This window comes from Trachemys scripta, chromosome 6 (genome assembly GCF_013100865.1).
Source record: "Trachemys scripta elegans isolate TJP31775 chromosome 6, CAS_Tse_1.0, whole genome shotgun sequence".
Classification (NCBI taxonomy): domain Eukaryota; kingdom Metazoa; phylum Chordata; order Testudines; family Emydidae; genus Trachemys; species Trachemys scripta.
The window spans coordinates 57,440,613-57,454,363 of record NC_048303.1 but is presented as its reverse complement, the minus strand read 5'-3'; the positions used below and the strand labels follow the sequence as shown (position 1 = coordinate 57,454,363).

At 38.0% G+C, this 13,751-nt stretch overlaps 1 protein-coding gene across 1 annotated transcript in view; it reads left to right on the top strand.

Moving 5' to 3' along the window:
- The window catches only part of ELL2 (elongation factor for RNA polymerase II 2), a 61,101-nt gene extending 48,238 nt beyond the window's left edge, over window positions 1–12,863 (top strand). The window contains exons 9-12 of the mRNA XM_034773206.1: window positions 303–369; window positions 7,445–7,616; window positions 9,089–9,133; window positions 9,289–12,863. Coding sequence (XP_034629097.1) covers window positions 303–369; window positions 7,445–7,616; window positions 9,089–9,133; window positions 9,289–9,405 — 401 coding nt within the window. The 3' untranslated portion in view covers window positions 9,406–12,863. The remainder of the gene's footprint in view (window positions 1–302; window positions 370–7,444; window positions 7,617–9,088; window positions 9,134–9,288) is intronic.
- The last annotated feature ends 888 nt before the right edge of the window (window positions 12,864–13,751 follow it).

Below are 13,751 nucleotides of genomic sequence, written 5' to 3'. Positions count from 1 at the left end.
GCCACATCTGCCACCTCAGATTTAATTGTTGTGCGGATGCCACAAATTTATCTTGATAATACAAGGTTGACCTTGGGTTAAGATTGCATTATTTTGTTGTACAGATTCGACAGTAGCTAGTGCGCTTTAAACTCCTGGTATTGCCTATTGTAGAGTTGGTCATATGGCCCCTATTGTAAATATTCAGTTGTGCGTTTTACTCATGATTACGTGGTGAGACAAAAATAGACAGACACTTCAGATTTGGATCACATTCGGTATATTAGAATCTTGTTATATGTCAACTTTTTATTTCCATATAGGTGTTAAAGAGACTTGCACTGACTCTACAGATCCTTCATCAACAAGTGAACTACCAGACTACTTTGTGTAAGTAAAATTATGCCTAAGATTGACATAATCCATGCAGTGCACTAACAGGCAGTTCAAAAATCAACTGTGAAAGGTCTTGCATAATTAGAAAATGGAGTTACCAAAATGTAACTTTTTAAAGGGCCCTGTCAATGCTGCTGGTTCTAAAAGTAGTGCCACACTATTTGAGCACAGGTGTGCTTATTGAACCTTCTCTGAGCTTGTGCATTTAGTTCTTGAGCAAGAGCCATTAAATATCTAGGAACACTTTTTAAAGCACTTCAGAAAAAAATAAAGTTCTTGAGCAGACAGGGTATTAAAATAAAGCAATAAAGTGGGTGGTAGACTTGCTCCCAGCTTAATGGTTAGATTGGACAGCAGGGATTGAAATCTTTGGTTTTGAATTTTTTTTTTTACTATTATATTAAATACTTTTTATGGAACATATATAGTTAAATGATTCTCTGCATCAAAGAGTTTACAGCCAGGGTGGATTAAAAACTGAATTAATAATTTTTTAAAATTTAAATATATTTTTAAAAAATCTGCCTTAAATTATATTTGAAATTTACAATCTATTAAGTCCTATGCTTACTGTGATCAAGGTTATTTTGTCACAGGTATTTTTCGTAAAAGTCACGGACAGGTCTCAGGCAATAAACAAAAAATCATGGAAGCCCATGCCCTGTGCTTGACTTTTACTAAAAATATCCTGGGGAAGGGGGTGGGCAGGGGATTAACAGTCGGAGTCTGCTGGAGGCTGACTGCTGGCTGCTCCTGCAGCCCCAACACTCTTCCTGCAATGTTGACCCAGCCCTGGCTGAAGCCAAAGATGTCCTGGAGGTCCTTTGAAGTCACAGAATCCGTGACAGAATCAGATCCTTAATTATGATCTATTACAATAACTTTAGTAGTGTGAATTCATTATTTCATTTACTATTTGTGATATATAATTATTCTCACAGCAAAATGACTGTCAAGTATCATTGTTTTATCAACTACATTTAAATCAATGTTTCCTGCCTGCTAATTTAATTCATGATTTAAACTAGTCCACCCTGCATAAAGCCAAAGAGCTCAGTCCTATGAATGCTCATGCACATGGGTAACCCTTTTCCCGTGGGCAGTATCATTGAAGTCAGTGAGGCAACTTTCAATGAGTAAAGTTACTCATGTGCACAAGAATTTGCAGGACGGAGCCCTAAACAGATGATTGATTAATAGGAAATTCACTAGCAAATTCACGACCATGAAAAACATGTCACGGACTCTGAAATCCGGTCTCCCCCTGTGAAATCTGGTCTCTTGTGTCCTTTTACCCTATACTATACAGATTTCACGTGGGGGGGAAGAGACCAGTGTTTCTCAAATTGGGGGTCCTGGCCCAAAAGGGAGTTACAGGAGGATCACAAGGTTATTTTAGATGGGGGTTGTGGTATTGCCACCCTTACTTCAGCGCTGCTGTCAGAGTTGGGTGGCCGGAGAGCGGCGGCTGTTGGCTTGGTGCCCAGCTTTGAAGACAGCATCCCACCAACAGCAGCACAAAAATAAGGATGGCAATACTATACCTGCCACCCTTACTTCAGCACTGCTGCCTTCAGAGCTGGACAGCCAGAGAGTGGCGGCTGCTGACCTAAGGCCCAGCACGGCAGGCAGCAACACAGAAGTCAGAGTGGCAATACCATACCATTCCACCCTTACTTCTGCGCTGCTGTTGGCAGCCGCTCTCCAGCTGCCAGTAAGGGTAGCAGTACCACAACCCCCTCCCCTACAATAACCTTGCGCGCACACACACACACACCTCTCCTTTTGGGGTCAGGACCCCTACAATTACTATACCGTGATATTTCAGATTTCAATGTCTGAAATCATGAAATATATGACTTTTAAAATCCTATGACCGTGAAATTGACCAAAATGGACCATGAATTTGGTAGGGCCCTACTGATGAAGCACTGATAGAAAAGATGAAAACATTTTTTTACTTAAACTTTTTCCCCTATAACATTTACTTTACTTGTACCCAGCTGTTAGCCCTTGCCTTTAACAGTTTAATTGTAATACGTATAAAATGGTCTACTAACTTTTTAACCTACCTGCAATGAAATTATGGCGAAGCCTCACTTTGTGACATCTAAACTGATTCCATTTATTCCTAAAGATTTCCATAAGACAAAATGTTCCTCCTCTCTCAGCATAGATGAAAATGTTGAAAGAACAATGGCAGGCGCTTGAGGACCGCTGCTCCACTAGGCTAACGTGCGCCTTGGGAGTTGTATTGTCTTTCATGTAGCTGGGGGCCTTGTGTTGTAGAGTGGCTCAAGTTTGTCTGGTGTTGGGGCCAAGCAAGGAACTGGCCAGTCATGCCATACACCTTAGCATACTGCTTCCTGCTGAGTTTCCTCCTAATCTGAGGCCTAGTATTTCATGTTTTTTCTGTGATAAAGAACAATTTGTCACTCTGTAAGTGGAGTTTGGGGTTTTCTGTCCTGCTTTCAATATATCAGAGATTTGTTCTGAGCAAGATGTCTTCTTTCTCACCACCCGTGTTCGTATTCTGATATTACAGTGAAGTCATAACACAGTTTAGGACTAAACAATTTCCACAACAGGTTGTGATGTAATAAATGCAGGACTGACGTCCTTGCAAGATTAAGTAACAGGAGAAGGTGGGCTGTGACAAAACAAATCATGGCTTAATATAGTTTTTGTATTGCTACAAATATGTAAGAAACTAAAACGTAACTGAGGGATTTCAGTGAATGTTTGTTTGAATACTTTCACCAACGTAAAAGTTCCTTTGTACAGTATGCTAGAGTTGAACTTGTCAACCGTTTGTCTCTTTAATGGTCTTTGTCACTATAACATTATATATAGTGTGTGTATACAGTTATATAGAAAAACTGTAACCTTGCTGCATTTCGGTTAAATAATATAGCTTTGGCTAACGTGTGCACAAAATATCTATACAAAACGCACATTAGCAATGATCATGAAATATGTGCTCCATATATCGAACTACAACTTTACATTCCCTGCTCCCTGTATGAACATTCTGGGCTTATCTGACATGAAAAGAACACCAATTTCAGTTAAATCATAGGAACACTTCTCTGTTTCTGTGATGTACAGTTTTAGCCCTGTAGGAGCCTGAAGCCCTTGTTGTTTTTTCTAAACTAAACTAAAGCAGCACTACCTTTAATAGGCAAATAGTTGGAAGTCAGCACTTATTTAGTGAAACACAGTACTTGATGTATTTCTAAAGGGGGAGATTTGTGACCTAATGCATAGTTTATAGTTTCCAAACTTGCCTTGGGTTTAAAAAAAAATAAATAAAAAGACTCTTCTGTGACATAGCATTACAATAGTCTCTGATGTCATCCACTCAGAAACTGTGTTAAGCTACTAAAGCTTTGATGCATCCTGACCACAGGCTGAATTTGAAACTGCTGCAGAAAATATCCATTTTACCATAAAACTGCTCACCGGAGAGCTGCAAAAATCAGGGGACCTTGATTTAAAATTAAGGTTGACCTTTCTGAAGAGTACACAGAGCCTTGGTTATGACTACATAGTGAGAAGTAAAAATGTATCAGCAAACACATTTTTCCACTTGCATATGGCACCTAGAAACTAGAGTGGTGAGCCTATTAAAATGAATAAATAGGTGTGAAAAACTGCTAATAAATCTTAATTTTAGCTCCTTAACTCATTCCATAGAAGATTGTGAAATTTTTCTATATGCCAAAAATGTAAGATTTAGCTGTGTAACTCTTGTCTTGGCACAGCTGAATGTTGAACATTTTCGAGTATTTAAGAACTTGTCTCAGACTGAAACAACTATTGTAGCAGAGCCAATCTGTTGGCTACATACGTATTCCTAGAACATTTAAAAACCAATATTTACCAGAATTCCTTGAAACAGTTCTAAAAATCCTACATATAGCTTCTGCATTTGCTCAGTAGCTGTTTTTTACTGTTTTATTGATGGCTTTACATTTTTGTTCAAAATGTAAAAATCAAATAATATCTTGCCCAGTTCCAGTTGTGCTACTAACAAAGCACTCTTTGGCTATTCTGTGAAGTTTTTTCTTTTATACCAAAAAATACAAAAAAGCCAACATGGATTTTCTTCAACTCATTCCTCAACTTAAAGAATGAAAATAAATTTGGGCCAGCTTTCAAACTCTTTTCTCTCTCAATTCCTTGCCCCCTGGACCAATTGATAATCCTGCCCCTCCTACAGAGCTAATATGGCAGAGCAAGACAAGTACCATAATACCAATAGATGCATGTATGGGGCTAGGGTGAAGCCACAAAGCCACCACCCAAGCGTGGTGATGACAAAGCTAACTTACAACTTGACATGTTGGGTGCAAATAACATTGTTACAGCTGGAAAGAGAGAGATATTCCACTTCATGTAGGAATTTTGCTTTTTTTTTTTTTCATATTTGTTTCTGTTCTGATTCAGAATGTAAATTAGAAATTTCCTGCAAAAGGGGATGGAGCAGTCCACTTGGCAGACCCTGGAAGCCCTGCGGTCAAGGAACCAGAGCCGCAAGCTAGCAGGAAACCAGGCAGTGTCATCAGAAACCAGCCTGGTTTCCAAAATTGAATGATCTACACAAAGCAATTTGATTTTGACAAATTGGCAAATTCTATTAAAAACCTGTGTGGTTGGCATTTTTCTGACCAGATGTAATTATTACATTAAAGCAATGATAACACATGCATGGAGTTAGCATAGAAATATTGTCCAGCTTAATGACACTCCTACACTGATCAGAGTTGATAAGACCCACGTGACTTCATTTTGCTTTTGCATAGATCTAGGAGCAATAAAATAAAACAGGTCTATATTCCACTCTAGTGTATTCTCCTCTTCATGTGGGCTCCTTCTGCTGTACAATAATGGTAGTACTTTGAGCACTCGATTCAGTGATTACTGCAAAATAAGAATTTGCTTCTATCTTATTTACCCATATGAAATACCTGCTTGTAAATCACCATAGTTGCAGTGGATCAATCTATTGTGCCAATTAAATTCAATAGAACCTAACAATAAATGTTTATCTTTAAATAGACTATACTAACTCCGGCTATGTGTAGTATAACATACTGCTTCTAGCAAAACAACCTAGGATTGTACAAAAATAGGTTACAAAAGGAGATAAATAAACATGGATTGAGGTGTATTACTAAACAGAGCAAGCCTATTCAATTTAAAAAAAGAGTAGTCTGTGGAGGATGTCTTATGTGGAATACCAGCTGATGTAGATAGGCAAAAGTATAGACAAAGTTCAAAACTCTTGCCTTATTCTTTGTTGGATTACAGTTGGTCTTGATTTTGTGTATTGCCTATATTTCCTACAATATGAATTTTAATGTAGAAAGACACTATTCTCATCTTATTCAAAATTACCATTTCATCAGCATTTCCTGAAAAGTTGAAGGGTACAAACTATGTTTATTGGTCATCTTCTATAAGAACATTAAGCAGCAGCTTTTAGAACAACATTGTTAGTTGCATTTGAAAACTACTCCCTAAATCGCTCTTAATTTGGACCAGATTGTATCTGTAGTGGTTGAGAAAACAAATATGCATCTTTTCTGATTCGGTCTTGAACAGTGCTCATAGTCTGTTGGAGTTTTTGGGCTATGACCAGTTGTGTGATTCATGTTCTCCTAGCCTTTTGATATCTACCAGAGACAAATCTGTCAATCCCCTTCAGAAGAAACTTGCAGATAAATTGCTTAAAAAGAGGAATGAGTGAGATAAGCTGGTGGCAAAGCAGTTCTTCTGATACTTTGGAGTCAAACTTCCTTGATCCCTGTCAGCCTGCTTGTTCTTTTTAGAGCCTGGGTGTAGAACAGACTACTTAAAAATCTGACAGCTGTCTCTAATGTTATTGATCACAAGATAAACATACCTATGGATCATGAAAGGAATAGATGGAGGTGCTCCTGCTCCATTACTTTATCTGAGAGCATCCAGAGAGTGTACTACTGGGCAGTGTCTCATCTGCCCTAAATGCTGCTGTTGTACCCTTCTGCTCAATGTATGTAGGGCACTTGGGATTGTAGTGCCTCTGGCAACACGGACATAGTAGTTGATGGGCTTTCCGAGTGTCTGGTCAGAATAAAGGTTTGGATGAGGCTAAAGTCAGACATGACCAAAGGTAACAGTGTATTTGGGAATCCTGGAAAAAAGACAAATTATATCTACTCTTTTGATTGTTTGCCTACTTTTAATCACACACACGGGTTGGCAACTTGTCCTTGCTAGGTCCTCAGCTGCTTTTGGGGATCTGGTAGCATCAGTGGCCAGAAGCATTTTTTTGTCCCTGGGAAGGTTGTGATAGTCCCTTTCAGCTGCCGACCTCATCACAGCTTGTTTTATGTTGCCTATAATGTACCGCAGATTCTTTAGATGAGTTTGACCCTTACTTAATACAGCACAATCATTAGGATAAAATATTAATTTAACTTCCTATTCAAGAGCGACACATCTGCTAAATCTTGAAAAAAATTCTTATATCGATTCAAACCCTCCCAAATACCAGCAAAAAACTGGTCTGCTTAAACAGCGTTCCCAGAAGCTAAATGCACTTTACTCTAGCAGGTCAATACAGGAAACAAATTCTGAAATTAAGGGGCCATCATAGGAAATGAGTTGCTAGCAGCTCCACTCTTATTTAAACAGAGGTATTGGTTCTGTTTAATTTGAATGCATGTTAACTATTCTGCGTATGCACCTACAGTTGTAGATAGTTTAATGACTTCTGAATAAATACCATATAGAGCAAAATACTTATACATGTATAGACTGAAATTTGCCACTGAAATATTGTAGGTTCTGTTAAAGACCATTTGTAATATACTGACTCTAAAAACCATTTCAAACAAAGTGTACAGTTTAATGTACTTCTGTCCTGTTGTGATAGACAAATATTTTAAATTAGTCAAATCTTTGACTTACATTACTAGGCAGTTCACTTCTCAGTATGTTCTAGCTACTTGCAATGAACTGTAACAGTTTTATACCAAGGGCATTTCATGGAAGATAAGTGTAACTTTGCTCTTTCCATTAGAAAATATATAGCTATTGTTTCATATGAGCAACGCCAGAGTTACAAGGATGACTTCAATGCAGAGTATGATGAATACAGAAGCTTACATGCCAGGATGGAAAATGTCACTAGAAGATTTATGAAACTTGATGCTCAACGTAAGCTCCTTTCTCCAGGATCTAAGGAGTATCAGGTAAAGAGGAATAGAAGGCATTTTGTTAGCTAGTTTTACCTTTTACTTTGTTTTTACATCTCTCTTCTTCCTCTCCCCAAACGTTTAAGCTCACAGCCAAATACTCCAAACTTTCTAAATACTAATATACAAGATAAAAATCAGACTTCACAGAAAATCCTTAGATGAATGTATAATTTGGTAGAGGAAAACACTTAATTTGGCAGAAGCACTTTTGTCTCAGGTACTTACTTGGATCCCATCACCAAATTATCTGAGAGCCCCACCATCTAATGTATTTATCCCCTTAGCACCCCTGCAAGGTAGGGAGGTACTATTATCCTCATTTTACAAATGAGGAGCTGAGGCATGGGAAGGCTCTGACTCGCCCCATTTCATAGGAAGTATGTTGCAGAGCAGAGAAATGAACCCAGGTCTCCCAAGGTCTAGGCTAATCACTGAAACAAATTGCAGGGTGCCAGATCATCTAACAAACTGTTGACCTGAAGTATATTCTTCTAGGATAGTGTAGTATGTGGCAGTGTAGGTTTCTGCAAGATGAGAAGTTTAGTGCTGTTTGTAGCTCACACTCTTGTGCAGGATTAGAATATACGAGTGGGAGGAAATAAATAAATTAATGAATAGTCTCTGGAACAGCAACTCTTAATTTTTTTTCCCATAACCTGCGTCCCAACGGGGCATGTTATGGGCAGCAGATGGGCCAGGAAACTGTATTCCTAAACTGTAGATATAGTCCTGTTGTGCAGAGGAATTTGTTCCTCTATAATCTTTACTCCAACCATAGCAGCCCCATAGGACCAATAACCTATGCTGCTATTGGTTACTGGCCTCAGTTTCTCTGACCTCTGTTGCCCGCTGTTCTTTCAGGAAGGTTAATACTGTCTCAGGCAATATTAACTCCACAACTTTTCTTACAGATTTTCCAGGTTTTGGGAGGGTGGGAGAAGATCCCTCCCCTTAGAAGTAAGCAAGGCCTTACGTTAAGTAGCACGTGGCTGCACAATATTTTACAGGGGGCATTGAGAAAGTGGCTATACAAGAGGATCTTCAACATAGCCAATTCCCCTCCATGGCCTTATCGCAGCTTTGTCTGCAAACTTGCTCTTCTCCACAGCAGGAGGGTGACCAGAGAATAAAGGTTTGTCTTTGCAAACATTTATTTCTTGACAAGCTGGGATGTGAATCTATTTGCTGCAGACTAACTATCCATGTGGACTAAAAGTGCATTAATGGACTGTTAATGGACATTAGCAGGACCTACACGGGCAGTTAATCCATGGCAGGTTAGTGCGGGGTAGATTCATACTCCAGCTTGCCATGAACTAAATGTTTGTGTAGACAAGGCTTAAGTGTCTGTGTGGTAAAACTGAAAATCTTCATCCCACTCTTCTAGCCCTTTTTAATATTCAATTGCACTTTACAACAGTGAAATGGTCTTCAGGTGGTCTTTATTTAAATTTTCTTACTTGCAGGTAGTTCATGAGGAAGTCCTACAGGAATATCGGAAGATCAAACAGGTGTGTACAACTGGGAGGTGGGAAGTATGGATATGTTAAACACTTTCATAATCATTCTACGTGCAGGGTCTGGATGCCCTTTTTAGTGACGGGCATTCAGATTAAAATATTGCAAAGATGTTTCTGCACCCTGACTCGTTTCTCTTTCTTTGCAGTCGAGTCCCAACTATCAAGAGGAAAAGTACAGATGTGAATATCTTCATAACAAACTGGCTCATATTAAAAGACTAATAGGTGAATTTGACCAACGACAAGCAGAGTCATGGCACTAGAGCTCTACTTGGACCAGATGATGTGAATAAACTTAAGCTTATTTATTTAAAATTCCAAATGAGTTGCTCTAAGATTCTAAAAAAAATTAAACTTTTGCATTACAGAAGTTTCAGTATTAGCAGACTTGAGTTACTACTTTTGTTGTTGAGGTTGCTTCTCTGCATATTTGAAGCTGCTTTTTTTTCTGGTCCCTTCTTTTCTTTAAGACTTATGTTTGTCCATGGAAACCATTTTACCAGTAGATACTGGGGACTCAGTGTCTCTACTTTAAAGTTCTGCACACTTAAAAAAAAAAAAAAATAATGTAGCAAGTTGAAATGCTTTTGGATAAATATAAGCCTGTTTTCTGACCTTTCTTGTTAATGCAAACTCTTTGCCTTAAATGGTAGAAGGTTTAAAATTTGCACAAAATTTTTAAAGAAAGTGAAAACATTGTTTTGGAGGGTTAAAAAGAGGTGTTTGTATATATGAAAGCTATATACAGCCTCTTTATCGACAACAGTAACTTACCCCTGCAACTTAAACTCCCATTGCAATGGTTGCCTTAAGGTGTTTGCTTGTGTGTGCTTAGTGTAGTTAAATTATTAGCTACACTGCTTCCCATTTTATTAAAACAACGGGAAGCATTCTGTGGCCTACCAGCGTCTGAAAGCGTGTGCTTGTACTGTATGTGTGCAAGGTTGTGTGGGTGTGAGCATGATGGGGGGAGAAAAAAAGCTGCTACTCGAAGTAGGCCAGACGCTCAGGTTAAAACAACTGACGAGTGTTGCTGTAGGTTTTTTCCTATAAAATTGCTACTTCTATTGTGGAAGATGAAAGCATTTCCATTTCAACAGTTTGTCAGCTTTATTAATGTTGGGGAAAATTGATACTTTACAAAAATTAAACAGATCTATAGTTTTGGGGCAAAATTATAAAATTAAACATGTAGGTGACCTATTTATATACTGCTATAAAGTATTTTTTTGAAGAGAGATATGCCAAGAAGCTATTGCCTACATGAAATGTATATTTAAAGAGTTTTCTCCTGGGTGCCAGGAATATAACACAGAACAGATATATTTAACTATAAAATACTGTGATCATCAAACAGCACAAACTTTCATTTCATGCAGTTTATTGGTTTAATTTGATTTAAACCATCACTTTATCATGTGGGAACATAAATTATTTGGTCAAAAAATTTAGCATTTTGAATTAATTTTTGTTTACTTGTCTTGCTGTATTTGTCTTTTCAAAGTGCTGCCAATTGAAAAGGGAAGCATTATGTTTACAAATCTGGTTTTGGAATGTTTGCCAAAATTTTGGTAGTATCTTTAATAAACTTTATCTCCAGCATCAAAACAATTGTTGTGTATCACTGTAAACCAGAAAATGTTTTATAGAATTGCCAGAAAGTATGCAGTAAAATAACTGGAACAGTGGAGTTCACCTTCAGTGTCAGTTCTTCTGATTCATTAACTAGAAAGATTCAATAGCTTGGAAGACAAGTCCCTCTTAATCAGACCTTTGTTACAGTTACACTACAGATATGTACAGATTTCACTACTTTAGTATAGAGTTGAAGTCTCTAACACAATATGTTGAGATTTCAGGTGCTTTTACCTGATTAATTGTAATTGGTACAATCACCATGTTAAGTTTTGAATTACTTGAATGTTTATTAAAAGTGTAAGAGGATGCAAAGGAAATTGCATGCCTCCCATTGAAATAAATGTGTCTTTTAGGGCTGAATTAGATTCCAGAAATGTTATGAAAGTAATGTGTAAACACAATGCCTTGTCACTTCAGCTTTGGTATAAAAACTTTAGATGTTGGTCCATCAGCAAAAATGAAATCACAATGGCTGTATTGTTCAAGCTGAACAAATAATGTATGGTTCTAAAAATGGGCTATTTTAGGTAATAAAAGTTCTTGTATCTAAAATGTAACTGCAGGGCAAAGCTGCTACTACTACTCTGTTGTTACTCTAGAGCAGTGATAGTATGTGTAGTAATTATCTCAGTGCCTACTTTGTTTATAATACCATCACTTTCTAAATTAGCCTACTGCAATTGAAACATTCATATTGTCTTTTTGTGCAAAAGGAGTCCCCTGTGCTGGCACACATCTTCTGGTTTACAGGTATCTATTGCAGCTGGAGGTTAATCTTTCATAAAGGTCCAGCATTGCTTATCATTAGACCTGACAAACTACTGTAAAACCCTTAATTTAAATTTTGTTCTTTGCAGTGAGCATTTCTCAAGCCTTGCAAAATATACCCAATAGCCTATGTATGGCAAAATTCAACATATCTGCTGTTTCCCTGGAGTCTACATTCCTGTTGAACAAATGTCAGAGCCTATTGAAGTAAGGCCTCTATTAGTATTGCCCTTCCTGCAAAATTTGCCTACTCACTCAAACAGATTCAACTTTTTGCAAATGGTGGCAAAACTTGGCTTGAGTTACGCTACTGTTAAGTGTGTTAAAACCCTATGTAGGTTTTAGAGAAACGGTGAAGGGGAGCCAGTGTGTCTGGTTTTAGGGAACCCAATGAGTCTTGCATTTAAATAAACTGTGATGAAACATTTGAAACACCATTTTGATAATTTCTGTCAAAGGGAATGAATAGCTGCCCACTGTTGGCAAAAAATTCATACACGAAGGGGATCGTTTTTCAGTGTTACGAGTTTGTTAGTCTGATGGGACAAATTGAGGGGAGGAGAGTTAGTGCATTTTTAAAATTGTAGAGGTTAAGTGGTTGTTCTGAGAACATAACAGTTGAAATAAGTTCTCTCTCTTTGCTGGCTACTTTGAATTTTTTTAAATTTGGTGTTAATTTTTCGAAGTATCCAGTTGATTTTGCAAGTTTTACAATAATTTCCCCTAAAAGTATTTAACTAAGATGCTATTGTAAAGCATATGCAGACAAGTGTTGGAGGCACGTTACTTAATGGGCCTTAAACAAAAATTGGATTGATTAATCAGTTCAGATACTGTAACTTTTACTTTGCAATAATAGTAATACCACAGCCAGTTTCTTTCTGGCAATGTAAATGTGCATTCATTCCATATAGGCTTGCTGTTTGCCTTTGCTACTTGGAAGTCTCCTTACAGCTAATTGTTTTCATAAGTGTTACTAAATAATTTCTTCATGTGTACCTGATAGGAAGAGATATGGGTAGCACTTTGGTAGCCTTTTCAGTTTTGGGGAAGTATATCATTGACATTACTAAAGGAAGATAGGGAATGTCAGCACTGTGGTAATGTGAAAAAAAACAGGGCTGGAATCTCCCTTTCTGCCTTTTTTGAAGCGTTGTTTTAAAACAACTATTTTTCAATAATTCCACACAGACTGTTAATAGTCATAAAGTGAAATGCCCTGGGGCATTTTGTTAACTAATGAACACTTGAGCCATTGTTGCCCCTCTGTTCTACACCATTTAAGTTCAATAAAATGTAAACTTTGCAATTCTGACACTTGTTTTTTCTTTAATTATTTACGTCTTTACAATGAAACAATCAAACATGCTCAGTTCTATTGCCAGAATGATTTGCTCACTTTTATGGTGTAATCACATAGGCAGGCAGGCAGGAACGTTGGTGGTGTCTTACGGTTAATGGGTATGCTTCAGAGGGAAATGCAGGAGATGGTATTCTGATGGCTCACTATATTAGTGGCTGCATTGGAGGCACACTCTAGCCGTGGAAGTACTTCAAATGCAGCTGTCAAGTCCCCTGCTCTCATTCTCTACTTTAGAGGAATTTTCCATTCCTCCAACTCGGCACTTCATCCCCCTCTCCTTCTTTACATCCTTGGGAATTTCTCCTCTCCTCCCCCACTCTTTCCCGCCTTAAAATCTCCCCCCTCCCTTTTCCCTCTCTTCCTTCATTTCTGGTGGTGGTAGAAATTGGGGAGCAGGGGTGTGGTGTTTGAAACTGAGCCTTTCTGTGGGGCTTGATAGTGCTGTTGTGTTGAAAAGGGATTGGGGAGTGGGGGCTGGCCCAGGCCTAAAAAGAAATTAAAATATTGTTAAACCCTTGTTTTATTGTTACATTAAACAGTTAACTTGACACAAAACCACAGACTAAACCGTCTCTCACTCCCAAGGTAACAGTCAGCACTAAAATCTTTTTTTAACACACAACAATTAAAGCATTTGATATGAAAAGAATGAAGTCTTTCATTTGAATATTGCCCATATTCCTTTTCACATTAGCAGTAAAGCCTCTACAGGAGGCGCCCCCTGCTTAATAGTCCTTCTAGATGACACTAGATGGTACTTAACTGTTCTTTTTCATAGCTTCCGGGGCCAGAAAGGACCATTCTGATCATCTTTAGTCTGACCTGTATAGCACAAGCCAC